The sequence below is a fragment of the Mus musculus genome, chromosome 8, assembly GCF_000001635.26.
Source record: "Mus musculus strain C57BL/6J chromosome 8, GRCm38.p6 C57BL/6J".
NCBI lineage: Eukaryota > Metazoa > Chordata > Mammalia > Rodentia > Muridae > Mus > Mus musculus.
Window position 1 is genome coordinate 48,357,454 of NC_000074.6, and position 18,701 is coordinate 48,376,154.

General features: G+C 42.9%; 1 protein-coding gene across 26 annotated transcripts in view; it reads right to left on the minus strand.

Annotated features, from left to right (window-relative positions):
* The window catches only part of Tenm3 (teneurin transmembrane protein 3), a 1,297,160-nt gene that overhangs the window by 131,789 nt on the left and 1,146,670 nt on the right, over positions 1-18,701 (minus strand). For all 26 annotated transcript variants that reach the window (NM_001145937.1, NM_011857.3, XM_006509405.3 and 23 more), the window contains one exon: positions 9,858-9,980. In NM_001145937.1, coding sequence (NP_001139409.1) covers positions 9,858-9,980 — 123 coding nt within the window. The remainder of the gene's footprint in view (positions 1-9,857; positions 9,981-18,701) is intronic.

Genomic DNA, 18,701 nt, shown 5'->3' on the forward strand with positions numbered 1-18,701 from the left:
AAACTGAAATATATCATGTACACGAAGGCATTATTTCTTGCCATGTAGGTCTATGCAAACATCACCAGAGTGCTATATTTAAAGAAAGTCATTAAAAAGTACTCTGATATCTGAAGAACATCCCATAGAGAAGTTTTCTAAATCAGGACGAAACAAAGTATTTAAAATCACGCTGGTAATTATGGAATTTGGTATGCCATTTAAAATTATTTTATGATATTTAAAAATCATTCAAAGTTCCAGAATAGGAAACATTACTTACATATATCACAAATCTGCTTTCTATAAAGGATGTGAGAAAACTCTGACTATATAGTTATTAAAGTAAAAAAAAAGGTGGAAAAGAAAAATTCAAATGTCACAGTCTAACTTCAACTCAGGAGGACAAATACTATCCATTCTAGGTCTCACAGAGGCACTAACAATTAAAACGATAGGATGAAAGGTGGGCATCTATCCGCAGTCAATAGCCCACACTTCAATTCCATGTTGTAATGTGAGGCCCATTCATGTCTAGACTTTGAAGGTCTCTGAGACAGCATGCCTATTTATACAGGACCCCATGCCATGACTTAACACGTGGATACACAGTACCACATTACCATCTATAAAGAATAAAACAGAGCTGCTTTGCACTACTATAATGAGGAAAATCAATACCACTTGTAATTCAGGAATATTATACATTACAACAACACTAATACTATAAACGCTATTGAATAAAGCTCACTGCTACGGTAGCCTCATCTGTTAGACTCTGCGTCTGTTAGTCTCATCTGGCCAATGCACAGGCAGTCAGGAGCCTGCTGTAAACGCCAGCTCTCTGCAGCTTTCTCATACACAAGGAACCCGCTATACACAACAGACACTCACATATATTTGAAGTGCATCTGTAGTTTAAACAGGAGAACCACACGTGTGCGTATTTACACACACCGGCTTCTGATTCTGACTCAAGCAAGAGGAGAAGCTTGTGTCTGCTTGCTCGTATTTTATTGGAGGAGCCGCATGCCATGCTTATGACTGTGGTGATTTATCACTGCCAACCTGCTGGGGATTAGATTCTCCTGTGAGGGACACCCCTGGCGCATCTGTTGAGGATGTTTCCAGAGAGGATTCCTATAGGGAAGACCCACCCTCAAAGTGGGGAGACAGGATGGACTCAAAGGAGACAATGGACAGAGCAGGAAGTCCAACGACAAACCCTATAAGCAGACGCTACATTGGTCTTCCCACCCCAACCGTGTCTATGTCAGATATGATGGAGGTAATTCACACACTGACCAGTGCTTATGGCTTTTCACTTAGTCCTGGATTATCTTAGATTTGCTTGTACAAAATGTCAGTGTCCATCTCATTGACTCTGACACAGATTCCAATAAAAAGTGGAGTCACCTCTTTTCCATATCATGACTTTCTAATTCAGCATGATTCTTTGCTTGGTTTCTGCCTTGCCTAACAATCCAGGGGCTTTGGGAACAAGTGTCTGTGACAGCCTTAGGTATCTCCTCTCTCCCCCAAACTATTTACCTCAGTGGCTTGGTTACTACATACTATATAATATATGCTCAAAAAAAATAAAATCTAAAATAAACAAGCATTAGGCATTCAAAGGAAAAATAAGAATAAAATTCTTTTCATAAATTCAATCCTCTAAGTAACAAAATATAAATTATTAAGAAATTTCTATTTTACAGTTTAAGAAGATAAGATTGATACTAATTTCAGGACCTATGCTTTATTTATTTATTTTGCTGTAAACTACAAATACATAATTGGATTACAGAAAATAATGTAAATCAATGGTTAGTGACATGGGTCACACCTTAATTTCCTACACTATTGTCAGATTTAAAGCAAACCAGCACTCCATAAAGAAACGAGGAGTCAAACAAGGCAATTTGCTTAAAGGCCAGCAAGTGGCAGAACACAGCTCAATTACTCTACCTCACTGATATCTGCATTGCATATCCTTTGGATAAAATACTGCCCTGGCTCTTTAAATACTTTTACATACTATTTTCATTTATTCATTCAACATATACAACTTGTAGAGTAGTTTGGCCAGTCACTAGGATAAAGAGCTATGCTAGGCCAGTGACTATGCGAATAGCTTGTGAGACTAGCAGGAGAATAATAATCTCTGCCTTATGCTTTAGCAAAGTAGGCATAGTAATAGTAAACATGCTTGTCTTTTTCAGCAATGTAGTGTATGTACATTACACATCATTTACAGTACTACGTGAAACTATCAGAAAAATTTCATGAGTTACTTCTAGTTGACCAGAAAATGTAGACATAATAAAACTAGAGAAATTTTCCCATGTAATACAGATGTTTCTCATCAGACATTACATGAGAAGCTGGGTAGGTTGGGCTGAAGAAAGCATAGACCTTATTTCTCTGGTGTATCCCTTCTGCAGGAAGAGTATGGTGACTAGTCGGATTGCAGAGAAACTTTTAAGTCATGTGGATAGAACCTGGGTGACTGAAGGGTGACGTCACACGACTTGCTGTGACCCCCTTTCTGTGTCTGAAGGATTGATGAGCAAGAGTAGAGACACCATAAACAGGTGGCTGCTGTAGTCTTGGGCTCTATAAGAGAGCAGGCTGAGCAAGCCAGGGGAAGCAAGCCAGTAAAGAACATCCCTCCATGGCCTCTGCATCAGCTCCTGCTTCCTGACCTGCTTGAGTTCCAGTCCTGACTTCCTTTGCTGATGAACAGCAATGTGGAAGTGTGAGCTGAGTAAACCCTTTCCTCCCCAACTTGCTTCTTGGTCATGATGTTTTGTGCAGGAATAGAAACCCTGACTAAGACTCCCTGTGTACATAATCAAGACGGTAAGCTTTCTGCAACGTCTCCATCGGCTGGAATGAGAAGCTCCCTTGGTGAGGGACGGTATAGGACTTAGAGTGCAGGTGAGTAATTATGCAGACCTAGAGATGTGGCAGGAGTAGCTTCTAGCTGGCTAGCTTTCTTTTAGCTGGCATGGTTTCCCTCATTTGAATGGGCTGTAGGTCCAGTTAAGACAACTGTTGGTTGCTGCCATGGTATGAGAGCTACCATTGCATTTTTAGGAAATCTGGCCTTGTTGGTTAGTGCTGTGGTTCATAGGCATCGCAGATGGACAGGACCACTGCTTCCCTCCTTTGGCAGCTTGTATAGTTCATTCTGGCATGGAAACTGGATCCAGCAGATGGAGGCTTTTAAGTTAGCTACAGCACAAATAACCAGAGACCTTTGTCCTAAGCATTCAGTGATTGCAATAATAGGGAATTACCTTCAAACTCTTAAGACAACCAAGGGTTATAGCAACAGCCTCTATTTTTTCAGGGATCACTTAGATCATTGATCAGAAAACTTAAATGGAGGTTACTCATTCTGGATACAAGGGGTTTGTTAGATAGTCTATGTCTGTTTTGGGGAGCACTGTCAGTCCAAGTGTTGTAACTTCATCTAATACTTACATATATAGGTATATAGTATATGCATTATACAGGGAAACTGCAATTGTACACAATGCAATTGCACTGTGGTGGAGCCCAGCTCACAGGTCCACCTGGAATACAACTTCTGTACCTAATTCGCAGGAGACATCTCAGAAGAGGAGGTGTAAGTGCCAGGGGACCTCCAGGAGTCTGCGTCTTCTGAAAATAGCTCAATAAACACCAAAGGAACAATGGCCATATCAACAGCCAGACTAACATGAAAGGGCAGAAATGTTGAGGGGTCGTACCCCTAGGCAAAGGACTCAGGGCAACACCTAATCGTGGAGAGGGGGGAAGAACTGTCTTCTTCCAGGGAAGAGACCTCTAACAGCTTATCTCATACAAAGTGGCCAGCCCTGAAATCATAAACATAAACAACAAATGGACTTACTAGGACATACATACAATTGTACATATACGTATAAGTAACAATAATAATCAAAGAAAAAGAGGCCACCAGTTTGAGAGGGAGCAGGGGGAAACATGAGAGGGACTGGAGGGAAGGGACATGGGAAGGGTTGGAGGGGAGGGGTTAATAGGGAGGGAGAAAAGGGAAGGGGAGAAAACAATGTAATTATAGTTTAATTAAGATATATTAAAAACAGCACTGTTAAGAAAAAGAGACCAAATTAAAAAAAATCTAAGTTTCTTAACATAAGGGGGGGGGGGCCAGGTGTGATTCTTTCTGATTGTAAAGAAAAAAATTTAAGCTTAAAACAAAGTTCAGAGTTCCCTTAAAAACAAAGGTTCGCTTAACCCCCTTATTGTGAAGTCAGGATGACATCAGTGGAAACTCTTTTGTGGTGGTGAGGATTGAACCAGGGTCTCGGACGTCCCGGGCTAGCTCTTGCCACGTAGTCAGAGCCCTTGACTCCCTGATGTGTAAGAGAATATCTGATGCTGGGTCCACAGAAGCCCGGAGCTCCTGTGTGGGTCAGTCAGTGAGAATGAGTCCTCGTGGGATCTTCTTCCTTAGAACTACTGCATTCTGAGAAACCTAAACCACACAGGAGGGCTATCTCAGATGTTCCTTCGATGGCCACCCCATAGCGGAGCATATGTAAATATCTAACATCAGTGCCTAGCCAGTTGAGTGAGCTGCCTTGGACTTCCAGCTTGATGGAGCCTTCAGGCAGCCTCAGACATCTGGAGGCACTTGCACGAGAAGTCCTAGCCAAAAAAATAAGCGAACAGCCCAGGCAACTGACAGAATCGCAAGGGATGAAAAATGCCTTCTCTAAACTGGTGATCTTTGGGGGTGGTTTCCTAGGCAGCACTAGAAAGTCAAAGAAGTAGACGATGCGCTCAGTTTTTGACACTTGGAATTTGCGGTGCTGAGAAGACACTCGGGTGGAAAAACACTTCGGAGAAATACCGATCGGTTTTATGTAGTTGATGTCTGGAGCTAAGGCACGGGGTATAGGTTGTACTTACTGATGGAGTCAAAGTTACACAGAAGTTAGTTACAGACAAGAACAGACAAGATCAAGTGTAATTACATTACGACAGACCAGGGTCCTGAGAAAGCCTCCTGTTTAGTGACCGGTTGGAAGGGAGTTGCTCGAGATAAATAAGCAGATGTGGCTGCTGAGAATGGAGCGAAGACCTGGTCCTTGTGGTGCTATACAGGCCGTGGTGGTGAATAGTTCAAGTAAGATTTATAGAAATAAGGAGAGAGCTCAAAGATGAAAAAGGGATGGATATTCACTGGGGCAATTGGCGGCAGCCTGATGACCCACAAATCATGAGTTGTGATGGGTATGGTGGTGACAAAGGACCGCCATGTCAAAACAGTGCAGAAAGGAGCCTGTCATACACACATATGCAAGGTAAGCAGTAGATTTAGAATGTCCTTGAAACTGCCTTTAAGGGAAGAAGAGAATGGTAGGCTGGAGATGAAGGAGAAGGAAGGAGCCAAAGGGTTATTTTTCATGAAGTTTAAAAGACAACAGAATGTTTTTATGCTGGCTGGATCGTATCAGCATACTGGGGAGAATTTTAAAAAAATTACTTTTGTCTTTACTTTCAAATTACACATATGTGTGAGAGTCTGTGTGTGCATATGCGTGTATAAGTTCAGTTGCTCTCAGAGGCCAGAGGCATCTCATCCCCTGGAGCTAGAGTTACAACTGGTTGTGAGCAGCAGCCCGATATGGGTGCTAGGAATGAAACTTGGGACGTCTGAAAGAACAATACAGACTCTGAACCCCTGGGCCACCTCTCCAGCCCCATAGTGGAGAAATTTTAGAGATACGGAGTAGAATCAAGAATGGTAAAGAACAAATGTCCTTGAATGTTGGGAGAATGGTGGGAGGAGAGACTCACAAACAGGCAATCTGGTGGTTTCTATTGACTATCAAACTACCAGGGTCTAGAATCACCTCGGGGGGCAGATCTCTGGGAGGGTCTGAAATTGAGTTTCTAGAGTGGGTTTGCTGAAGTGGGACAAATTCCATTAAATATGGGGGATGTCAGACCACAGGCTGAGGTCCCGGGTTGAATAAAAAAGGAGAAAGTGAGCCAGGTGTTCATTTCTGCCTGCTTCCTATGGCTATGATGTGATCAGCTGCCTCCGGCTCTTCACACCTTGGCCACCATGATGGACTCTCCTGTCACTTTGTGAGACAATACTCCCCCCTTCTTCAAGTTGCCTCTATCCAGTATTTGGTTTCAATGATGAAAAATGCAATGAATGTACGTATTAAGAGAGATTTTGCTTATAGGAAACCAAGAGCATGCATGCCCTCTGGAGGTTTCCATTTTTCTGTTTAATACATTGCAAGGTGGGGGTTTGGGGTAGAATCAGGCGATTTGAAATTACTCTTGGGAAATACAGAGGCTAGAAACACCGCCAGGAAGATGTGGTGTGGGGATCCAGGCTGCTGAGGTTGGCAAGCCAAGAACTAAGTGTTATTAGTCCCTCTTTATATGTGAAGAATCAAGGTTAACTAACAGGTTATAATGTAAGCACTTGAAGGAGCTCACATCTGAGTCTAGTCCTGTGTAATTCCTTCCAGTACATTAAGCTAAATGAGTCTGTTGGTCTGGGGAGTAATTTTAGTTTCTAGAAGGAAGCCATTTGAGATCCAAACTCTCATCTTGCCTGCTTATCCTCTTTGTCCATTCCTGTAAGTTTTGCGAGAGAACCCGCACTTCGGCTAAATCATCCCTACTGTTTTCAGTCAAGGAAAAACCTTAGGAATTGTGGGCAACAGACAACAGTGCCACATGGACTCTCCTTTCAGATATCACCACCTCTGAGGGGCTTTGGTTAGGACTGAGGCCAAGCAGGAAGGTGATGGAGCCATGAGCACAGCGACTGTCTCCTGACTAGGACTTACGAGATACAATCGAGGGGGCCACAGAAGTGAAGAGTATTGCATCTGACAACTGGGATGTAATGTCCTCATTGTGCTTAGCATAGGAAGTTCTCCTGGTGAAGTTTGTGCCAGATTTTAAGGCGTTCTCTGAAGTTGTGGTCAAAGAGATTATGAGATCTGCTTGTGTGGATGTCACAAATCTAAGGTGGTGAGTGACGGGTCATGGACATTACAAATTTGCCATACAGGTCTTTTTCCTTTACTTTTCTTTTACTCCTTCCTACCTTCCTACCTTCCTTCTTCCTTCCTTCCTTCCTTCCTTCCTTCCTTCCTTCCTTCCTTCCTTCCTTCCTTCCTTCCTTCTTTTATTACAAGAAGTAGATTATAGACTCCTCCATTCATGAAAACAGTCTTTTCCCAGCCCACCGAAGAACTAAATACCAACAAGAGTCTCTACTTGAAAAACAGAATTACATCTTTATAATATGGGGATTTGGGGCTTTATCTGGGCAATAGTAAAGTAGACAAGTGAATTGTGTAGGTCACATTTTCAACAAACTCTGTGCTACGGCACTGCCTCTCCTACCCCCAACCTCAGATTTCCATAAATTCCATGGTTCTGCCGCCAGGCTGGAAGGTCAGGTCTCTGGAGTTCACAAGGGAGGTCTGTGACCACCCACTTCGGGAAAGATTTCTTTATTCAAGGATTGAAAAGTTACTCTGAATAAACTTACACACAGTTACTTCAGAGGCACATAGTAACATCTGTCGGGTAAGAGGAGTAGGTTTTGAAACTTTAGCAAAATTTCCACAAACAATGACATTATTTTCTTATTAGCATTTACTGGGGGAGAATAGAAAGTACTGGAGTGTATTTCTCGACGGAGAGACAAACATGAATTTAGAAATTTCATTTACAGATGATGCCCATGCTCATGGGTGTGCAGGTTTGGTGAACATGTATTCCTCTCTGCTATTACAGGCAACAGGCTTAGGAACTGTATTCAGAGATCTCTCAGGGAGCTACGCTACATAGAAACTGGATTCCTATGGCGTGCTTCGAATGTTCTGGAGCTGAGAGGATCTCAGTCTATTCTAGGATTCTTCTAAATTTCCTTGCAAATCTGAATGATGATTCGCCTTGCCCAATGTATCAGGTAAATAGGTGGAGGATTTAAACACATGCTTATGTGCACTGAGAGATGCTGATGTGAGCCAGTTATTTCCTGGAAAAGAATGTGAGCAGCCACGACTGAGCCCGGCATGAGCATCTTTGCACCTGCAGCTTTCTCAGTATCCCCAATTCTGAGTTCAGTAATGCTAATTAGCTACAAGTTTTTCATTTTAATGACAACAGGCTTGGATGCTATCAATAAACAAAATGTCCACAAGAAACATGGAATTCTTTAGTATTATGATTTGTCATTTGTCAAAATAATCCCTGGTGTAACTAATAAGTTCTACGTGACTAACTTTATGCTCATCATCCACCGAAAAAGGTAGCCTCAGGTTCAGTCAACATAAACACACAGATCTTAATTCCTGTGTAGTTTCCTGATCTGTTTACACATGGTGCCAATGTATCAAAGTACATAGCAGTCGTGCTAATTAAAGAATTACTTCTTTGAAATGTGTTACGTGCAGTTTTGATGAGGAGATATTTTTCTCTGCCATGACCCCACTCTCCAGTGATGACCTGTGGTGACATGGCAGATACCAGATGATAGTTCATTGTATGAAAGGTTCTACATGGGGGAGTATTTACTAGTATTATGGAAAATCTAAAGCCTAAAATCCCTTCATTTCATTAAGGTGGATAGGCTCAGACAGAGCAGTGGTTCTCAGCCTTGCTAATGCTGTGGCCCTTTAATACAGATTCCCCATGTTGTGGTGACCCCAACCACAAAGTCATTTCTGTTGGTACTTCATTATGCTACTGCCTTGAATCGTAAACACTGGTATGCAGATAAGCTTGGGCAGCCTCTGTGAAAGGGTTCCTCCATCCGCAAAGGGGTCACAGACCCGACAGGTTGGAAACCACTGTCAGAGAGTAGCATTGTTAGGGGGAATGATGAAAGGTTAACAACCGAGAACAAGTTCAAATCTTCAGCCCACCGGTCAAGGAGAGCATCTAAAAGAGATGCTGGCTTTGTTCTCTCCTTGCAGAGAACTGAGGCGTGGGAGATGCAAATCACGGGTGGGAAAGCATAGCTCACGCACCCCTGGGAGAGACAGAGGAAGAAGAGCAAAGGAAACCCCTTAAAGCAAACAATTCATCACATAATAGAAGACAAAGAGGTCTCGGAGGTTGCGCTGAGAAATAACTTAGCAGCGTGTTCTTCAAAGCTGCAGAGGAGACCGCTCTCTCTGACATATGTACCTGCGCACCCATAAATAACCCGAAACTATGCCCCGCACGGATGGATGCATGCACGTGCCCATTTTGAGGGGGCTTATATTGGAAATGTGAAATACAGTGCCATATAAATTCTGCTTTTATTCAGAGACAATTGATTGAAAAGTCTCTATTACCTCCAAGTGCAAACTCTAAAAGGTTTGGAGGGAGGGCAACTGGGCAGAAAGGTCAATTAAGTTACAATCCTTTAATGTGTTTTATATTTAAAAGCTTTTCTAATAAGATTAGTATGCTATCCCTGCTCCATGTGCAAGCCCAATTAAGGAAACGTAATATACCCAAGGTACCACGAGAGATGACATTCTGAACTGTCTTCCAGTCGTCTCCCGAAAACAAAACCCGGAACACGCTCGTAAAGAGGGGACAGCAAAAGAGACAAACCACCAGCCCCCTGAAGGCAGACAATTGTATTAGTCCCGTGATAAACGTGTTGAGTCTTCAAGTTTTCAAGTAAATTAATAAAAATATTCATGAGCAGATGATATCTACCAACTCCAAACCTTTCTTCTTTCTCACAGAAGCTGAATGCAAACTTGGTTAAAGACAAATTTATGAAGGGTGACGTTAAAGGGAAAAACAAACAAACAAACAACAAACCAACCAAACACAGGCTCCACGACTCTTTCGCTTACCATTGTCGCCAGAAGGTAACGATACAGTGTTTGTTGGCACGGTGTCAGAATTCACTTTTCCATTCTCGAATGTGTCATTTTCCGTCTGCTGTAAGTGCCAGTTGAGGCCAAATAGATGCATTGCTGGGGGTAAAGCATACAAATTGTTTAAAGGTCTGCTGTTCCGAACTCCAAAGGCAAGTGCTTCGCATGTTCATAACAAGACTCATATGTAAAGTTCACATTTCCATCTTGTGAAATAGCAGGAATAATTGTGCAGTACAAACTATAAACAGAGCGCCTCAAACACATGCAGTCCACACAGCAGTGCCCGGCACCAGGACAGCACTTCAATAATGATGGAGCGTTACACAGTTAATTGGTACCAGGAAGGACTTAAACAGAAGACACTATTTATTCTGCTTGTCTGTGGTCCACATTTTAAGAAAGCTGTAGAATCATCCGCAGCAGCATTCACCAACTCTTCGTGAAGACAGTTTAGTCAAAGATTTATCACACTGTTACAGTTGCGCCATGTTCTCTAAAACCATCATTTTCCCCACTGTATTGTGCTAAAAAGCAAAAACTGGTTTCCAGAGGAACTGGAGGGCATATGGGATAATCAGGGTAGACTTAGATGTGTAAAACAAAAACGCAATAAACTCCCCCTCCCTCACTCTCTGTCTCTGTGTGTCTGTCTCAGTCTCTCTGTCTGTCTCTCTCTCTCTCCACAGTCCTCTCTTGGAATTCTCTCCATAGATTGCACATTCCTAGAGCTCACAGAGATCTACCTGCCTCTGACTTCTATGTGCTGGGAATTACAGATGTGTGCTACGCTTAAAATTGAGAAGAATTAAATGTGAATTTATAGCATGAGATTCCCTCCAACAACACGCAGCTATCAAATAATTTATGTGAGTTTTTGAAGTGAGAATGATTATAATTTTATAAATTTATAACACATTTACATTCATTAATTTTTTTGTTTCTCAATTCCTTGTTTAAAATATTTAGAAAAGATAACCTGAGAACTATATGATATGATTGTAAGCATACAAATTCAATATAAATTTTAATATATTATTTTTATTAATTTGTGTAAAATATTTATAGGAGTACATCCCTATCATTTTAACCACTAATAATGGCGAGGCACTGACCCTACCAAGTGGAGGTCGTTCAGACATGATTCCCTCAGGAAGGCTGCATATGCAGAGTGAAACCCAATGACCGCCATGTTAGTGTATTATGAAAGAGAGTTTTATTCTGATGTTTTGATCATTATGTACACTAGAATTGACAAGTGACTGGAGAAGACTGGTGTTCCCAGAAAGCATCTTAAAGGTAGTGTGATAACTGACTCTGATAGAGAACTGTTACATATCCAATTAGTATTGTAAAAAAATCAAACCAAACAAACAAACAAACAAAAAAACCAAAACCAAAAACCAAAACACCAGGGCAAAGAGCACTGTCCGTGGATGTAAAAATTTATCGACAGAGTATAAGAATTATAGTTGGCATTCAGCAGGATGTTTTTTCCTCTATAAGTATTTTATTTATGTTCTCTAGATTTCACACTATGGACACATTTGGTGTTGCCTAACCAGGCCTTGGCGCCTTTCAATAAGCATCCCATTCAACTACACAAAGGTGCCAACTCCCTGGAAATCCATCGCATCATTCAAGATGGTGGAGATGGACATCTGGGGGAAGACTATCCAGGCTGTGCTGATGATGTCTTTAAGTTTAAAGGGTTTTTATTCTAAAATGACGTGTATGTATGTGTAGTGTGTGTATGCACACGCCTGGAAGTGTCCCTAGTCTACAGAGGACACTGGATCTTTGGGAACTGGAGTTACAAGGCCACATGTGCTGTGTGACATGGGTTTGGGTTAAGTTCGGGACTAATGATACCTGGTACACTTCAGTAATTATCTGTGAAATCAATGAATTAAAATGAGCGATACTTCCAGCTTCTGAAAATTCAGAATCTAAGGAAATACTTTTGTAGGTAAGATAGTAGTTTTTGAAAAAGTAAATACAAAATAAAGTTTAAATGAATAAATATGCAGTACATGCATATTATTAATAAATGACTCCATCAGTATAATATATGAAAAGCAGCTGAGTAAAAGTCTATCATTATTATGTGTGATAGATGGGATGTTTTAAAAATATTAATAATTTCAGGAAGTTGTCCTGTTAATAACATCTGCCACAAATGCACAATGTTAGTAAGAAATATAATAAACACAGAGTGATGTCTATGCTGCATCTGTTATATATGCATAAATGCATACTCCTTGTTTAAACTTTGGTCTTCCAAAGATTCTCTTTAAAGCTCCGATTTTCACGGATTAAGATATAGGCTTTAGAATTCTTGAATTCGAAGTCGTCATCTTACAAGGGGGTATATCTTCATATGTCATTTTGCATTAAATTACATAGTGTGTGAGCAGCAAAATGTCAGGAGCTTTCTAAACATTTACCGCTTCACGCACTCTTCTAGGTTTTACATACTTCAGCAATTTCTGGAGAAAATAATGGGAGCTGGTTCTGCAGACGGCAAAGGGTTGACAGGTGTACTCTACCACAGCAACAATCAATAGAGCCCGTCTCTGGCTTCGAATGGTTGGCTTTCTGAGTTTTCCACATTACAAGGGAACAGAACCTACACACTTCCAGTAGACAACAGCTTGGCTTTGGGTCTTTTCTTGGTCCAGCAACATGGAGTGAGTTACTTTTTTCACAACATTTGGCAGGGTCACTGGGCTACAGATTGTCGTTACTCATGGACCACAACCCAGGAACAGATTCTCTGCTACTCTTGTTGCTGAGCGGGGGCAGGAAGTTTGGTAGAAAACACGGACTGAGTGTGTTTCATTGTCTGACATTTTTAAGTCTCCAGAGGGTTTATTGGGATAAAACTCATTAGCTGTATTCCATAGGGGCCGACTTTCCATGAGAAATAACTTATCATTATTGTCATGTTTCAACATTAGATTTTCTCGAATGATAGATCTGAACATATTATTGGCTTTGGTAGACTTTGAAGGGTAGAGATAATCTATGGGATTGCACACAGATATTAAATGTTAAAAAGTAAAGGGATGTTTGTGTTAGGAGAGCTATTTTGTTTGCCAGATGGGTAACAGCTTTATTACACACACACACACACACACACACACACACACACACACACACAAGCACCATTCATACATTGCACACATGCATGCACGCACGCATGCACACACACAATCATTACAACAATCCACTTAAGATGCTGAATACGAGCACCACAGCCAATGTCACATCTGGCTTACCATCTCCCTGAAAATAGAAGGCAACGGGTTGTTTGGCCTTAGGATATTGCCTACTTTAAAACTGTCACTGTTTGGATTGAGCTCTGATGCTTATATATACCTCAGGTTACACATGCATCCATATATAGGGGTTAATGTGAGAGAAGAGAGGGGCTGGCAACAAATTTAGTCAAAATTGTCCCACAAATTAATAAACAGTGGTGTAATAGAACTACGTGGGTATGTTGGCAGACAAACAGAGGGAAATTTAGCCTAATTAAATACATCTGCAAATAAAGATGAGTGGGCTCAACTCTTCAATCTTGCACTGGAAAACAGATTTGAGACCATGGGAAAGCATTTGCCGAATTCTTCACGGTCACCGTGAGCTCACTTTTTCTAAACCTCCCCTGTGAGCGCCACGACCTTCTATACCACAGCTACATTCTGTCAGAGCCTAGGAGACAACTAGAATAAAGGTGCACACAGTGTGCCTACAGAACAGAATAGAAGTGACTCCGTCACGGGGAGGACAGCGGGATAGGCTCTGTGTAGTGCAAATCCCAGGTGTCAGGAAGGAAATGGTATGATCAAGCAACTTCATGTACTGTGTTAGTACCAGTCAGCCCTCAGCCTCTCAGACTGCTCTGTAGTTTGAAGCTATGATTTGTCTTGGCAAAGAGTAGGGGGGGGGGGGAAACCTACTGCCTGTGTATGTCTGGTAAGATTGTAAAAGGTTACCTCTTCTGGAAAACTGTCTGATCCAGCTCTTGTTACAACTCAGAGGTTGTGGAAGTTGATGTGGAAATCTCAGCTCATTGCACAGCCCTGCCGAAGGCAACACTAGTCATAAGGATGGAGGTGATATCATGTCCTCTACAGGGATGGACACATGAATAAAGGAAGTGTGGGTACATGTTGGGAACAAAATAAAGTGGGGGGCCCTGGGGGAGGAAGGGAAGGAGAAATATGTCACGTCCGGCCAGAGTTCCTGTACTCTGGGCAGGCGGTCGCTTTTCCACTCGGTGCCGGGTGAGCATGCCTGACCCAAGAGGCAGGGGGTGGAGAAAGGGGCAGCCTCCAACCGGGGACCCCCCTGGAGCTACCTTGCTAAAGCCCCAGGAGAGAGGGATGAGGGAAGAAGTTCCCAACACTGACCAGAGGTTCAGTTGTGTTGTTCCCAACAGGTACACACATCCTGAATATTACTCAGACTTAAGAGGCCACTATTGCTGATGCCAAGAAGCACTTGCTGATAGGAGCTTGATATGGCTGTTCCCCCAAAGGTTCTACCAGCACCCGACCAATACAGATGCAGATACTCACAGCCAACCATCAAACTGAGCCTGGGGATCTCAATGGGAGAGCTAGGGGAAGGGCTGAAAGAGCTGAAGGGGATTGCAGCCCCATAGGAAGAAGAATATCAACTAAGGACAACCCCCAGAGCTCCCAGGGACTAAACCACCAACCAAATATACACGGAGGGACCCATGGCTCCAGCTGCATATGTAGCAGAGGATTGCCTTATCTGGCATCAATGGGAGGGGAGTCCCTTAGTTCTGTAGAGGCTCTATGCCCCAGTGTAGGAAGATGCTAGAGCGGTGAGGATGCTAGAGCGGTGAGGCAGCAGTGGGTGAGTGGGCGGAGGAGCACTCTCTTAGAGGAAAACAGGAGTGGGGATGGGATAAGGCTGTGTGGAGGGGAAACTTGGAAGGGGGACAACATTTGAAATGCAAATAAATAAAATAATTAATAAAAAAAAAACAGATGGAGAGAGTCCTACTGTATATACAGTTATAGATGAAATGAGAAGACCTATGGCTAGTGAAATAGACTAACTGCCAAAAGATGAATATGGTTCCACTCATGTGCCATCTGAAAACTTCAAATTCATAGCAAAACACAGTAGAGTGCTAGCTAGTAGGGACTTACGGGGGAGCTAGGAATGGGGGGCTCTTTAGTGGGCATGAAGCTTCAGCCTTGCGTTTTGAAGCAGTGTGGGAGACAGATTCCATAACAATGCAAACACCAATTAGCATGTCCAAAATGTCCAATGAACTGGCGACACTGGGAAGTCTATAGCATGGATTACCTGTTTATTTATTATTACTTCTATATATGTGAGCTCCTGTGTGTATGCTTGTTCACACGTGTTGGGGCACATGTCTGCATGCAAAATTGGCATCCGGGTCTTCTTCAATCCCTCTCCATCTTTTGCACTGAGGCAGGGTTTCTCAGTCGAACCCAGAGTGGGCTGATCAGTTAGTCTCTCGAGCTAGCCAGGTTGCCCCGAGGCTCTGCTCTCTGCATCCAAGTGCGTGGGCTCACAGTGATATCCACGCCTGTCCAGCTTTTAGGTGGGCTCTTGGGATCTGAACTCTGGACCTCATGCCTGAATTGTAAGGCATCTCCTTAGCCCCAGGGGGTGTCTATAATAAAACTCCTTTCAGTGGTTATGCGATCTCTTGGATTGCCTCATCAGAAGTAGCCTCTCTCGAGACTCACCCTCTTCACACATCAGTGGTGTCTGTAAGCATCAGCGACCCAGCCTCACTGTCTTAGCCTGGTCTGGAGATTCACCTGGATTTTTTTTTTTCCTAGCACTTTGACTGTTGCTTCTCAGGTACCCTGAACAATTCCTGTGTGAGTGTTCTGATAGGCTACTGTACAGTAGATCTCTCTTCTCTGGATCCCTAAAGACTTGGAACTGATTTCCATCATAACATGTGGCCGTAGTCAAGGCATATTACTTCCAGGACTAAGCTTCAAGAGTCACCTCTGTAATTTGCTGCTTATCCATGGAGGGAATCAGAGAAGCAGACCAAGTAGCGTTGTTAGCATGTGCCCTGGAGTGTGTGCAATCATTGCGCTGCACACATACTTAAGCAAAAGTAAGCCAGCCTGTGAGTCAACTGTAGTGGGATACTTCTGAGGTGGTTCAAAATAATCCCTGTCTCTTGGTACTCAGGCAAGCCCGTCTGCATGTCCCTCCCTTTGAGTGCAGGCTTGATTTAGTAACTTGCTTATAACCAGAAGCATAAGGCAGGCAGCGCAGAACGTCTTTTTCTCATCTGAGGTTCTCAAAGACTTTAGCTTCTATTCTCGTGGTTCAGATCTCTCCCTTGCAACCGCTCGCCATAGGGAAAAGCAGCTGTCACATGCCATATCGGGCAGTCCCGTGGAGAAGAGCCCGTGTGGTGAGATAGGACCCTCGCAACCTCCGTGTGTGAGATGGAGGCACACTCGTCTAGTTCAAGTTATGTTTTCAAATGAGATGTCAACCGCAGCCTACAGTCTGACTACAACCTGAAAGGGCATGAGGTAGGGGCACCCTGCTACACTGACACCAGACTTTACAACAGGCACAGAGTTGAGATAAAGATCTGCTGTTTGGAACTACGGAATTTGGAGGTCATTTGCTCCCTCCTGACTTTTTTTTTTTTACTTTTTAAAAAATTAGGTATTTTCTTCATTTACATTTCCAATGCTATTCTAAAAGTCCCCCATACCCCCCTCCCCTACCCATCACCCCCCTCCCCCCCCACTTCTTGGCCCTGGCGTTCCCCTGTACTGAGGCATATAAAGTTTGCAAGACCAAGGGGCCTCTCTTCCCAATGATGGCCGACTAGGCCATCTTCTCCTACATATGCAGCTAGAGACACGAGCTCCGGGGATACTGGTTAGTTCATATTGTTGTTCCTCCAATAGGGTTGCAGACCCCTTCAGCTCCTTGGGTACTTTCTCTAGCTCCTCCATTGGGGCCCTGTGTTCCATCCAATAGCTGACTGTGAGCACCCACTTCTGTGTTTGCCAGGCTCCAGCATAGCCTCACAAGAGACAGCTATATCAGGGTCCTTTCAGCAAAATCTTGCTAGTGTATGCAATGGTGTCAGCGTTTGGAGGCTGATTATGGGATGGATCCCCGGGTGTGGCAGTCTCTAGATGGTCCATTCTTTCGTCTCAGCTCCAAACTTTGTCTCTGTAACTCCTTCCATGGGTGTTTTGTTCCCAATTCTAAGAAGGGGCAAAGTGACCACACTTTGGTCTTCATTCTTCTTGAGTTTCATGTGTTTTATAACTTGTATCTTGGGTATTCTAAGTTTCTGGGCTAATATCCACTTATCAGTGAGTACATATCATGTGAGTTCTTTTGTTGTTCCCTCCTGACTTATTCAGCTGTTCCTCTCATGTTTCCCCAAAGGGTGAGCATGCACCAGACCTGGCCTGGATCTCTCTTTCATCTTCATTGTGTCTATGCTTTTAGCTTATAACCCCATATGGACAGATGGCTTTGGGATTGGCGTTGCTAATAATAATAAAAAAATCTATCTAAACTGCTTCACTTCTAAGTTTGTTTTACATCTGGTATCTCTAGAAAATCTTGTCACTATTTGGCTTCCTGGGTTGTCCTTTTCCTTCACCCCATCAGCTTAGGTGTGGCGGTAGGTCAATGCAAGTCAAGGTTGAATCACAGCTCTGTTGTCAATTAACTGGGTTCCCAGTTAGTATCTCATTTCTGAACTTCTCAGTTTTCTTGCCCATGGGACAGAGATTATGACTGTTTTTATACACCTATTATAAAATCAAATAAAGATGATGGCCATGAAGGCCACAGAGTTGTGGCAATCCTTAGTAAACATTAGATATCATTATTTGTCATCAAAATGCAAACCCTGGGCTGGGAGAAGGCTCAGCTGTTACAATGCTTGCCACTCACTCGTGAGAATCTGTGTCTGGATCCTGGCATAGAACAATCTGGGGGTGGGGGCCTGCATCTGCGATCCCAGTCCTGTGGGTGTGGAGACAAAGGGTCCCCAAGCGTGTGCTGGCCTACCAGGCTGCCTGGCAGAATCAGTGAGCTCTGTGTTCTGTGTGTGACCCTGAGTTCTCACGGCACTATTCCACTTTAGAAACATAGGGTAGAAAATACAGTGTAGAGTGACTGAGGACGCCCCATGTTGACATGGTAACAGTCAGAGGGAACACAGACTGTACCCTCTTTCTCCAGGCAGGAGACCATAGAGGTTTCAGATCAGCGGTTCTCAACCTGTGGGTCTCGACCCCCTTTGGGGCGGGGGTCAAACCACTCTTTCATAGGGGTCACCTAAGGCCATCAGAAAACACAGATATTTACATTACAATTCATGACCGTAGCAAAATCACAGTTACGAAATAGCAATGAAAAGAGTTTTATGGTTGGGATTACCATAATTTAAGCATCTGTATCTAAGGGCTGAAGCATTTGGAAAGTTGGGAACCACTCTCTTAGATAGATGATTCCCCTGCAATACAGTTTTAAATGAAGTTGCAGCATCTGCCATTTTCCCCTCACAAAACAGAAATTAGTGATCAAGGGAGAGATAAAAGGTTACAATAATAGCAATTCTCTGAGTGACTTACATGGTGTTTAAGCCAAGGATGACTATCAAGACCTATGCTATAGCCAAGTAGCCGACTCCAAACCGTATCTTTACAAACATGATTTAATATTATTATTATTGTTGTTGTTGTTATTGTGTGTATATGTATACACACACACACCATGTACATGTGTGGGGGT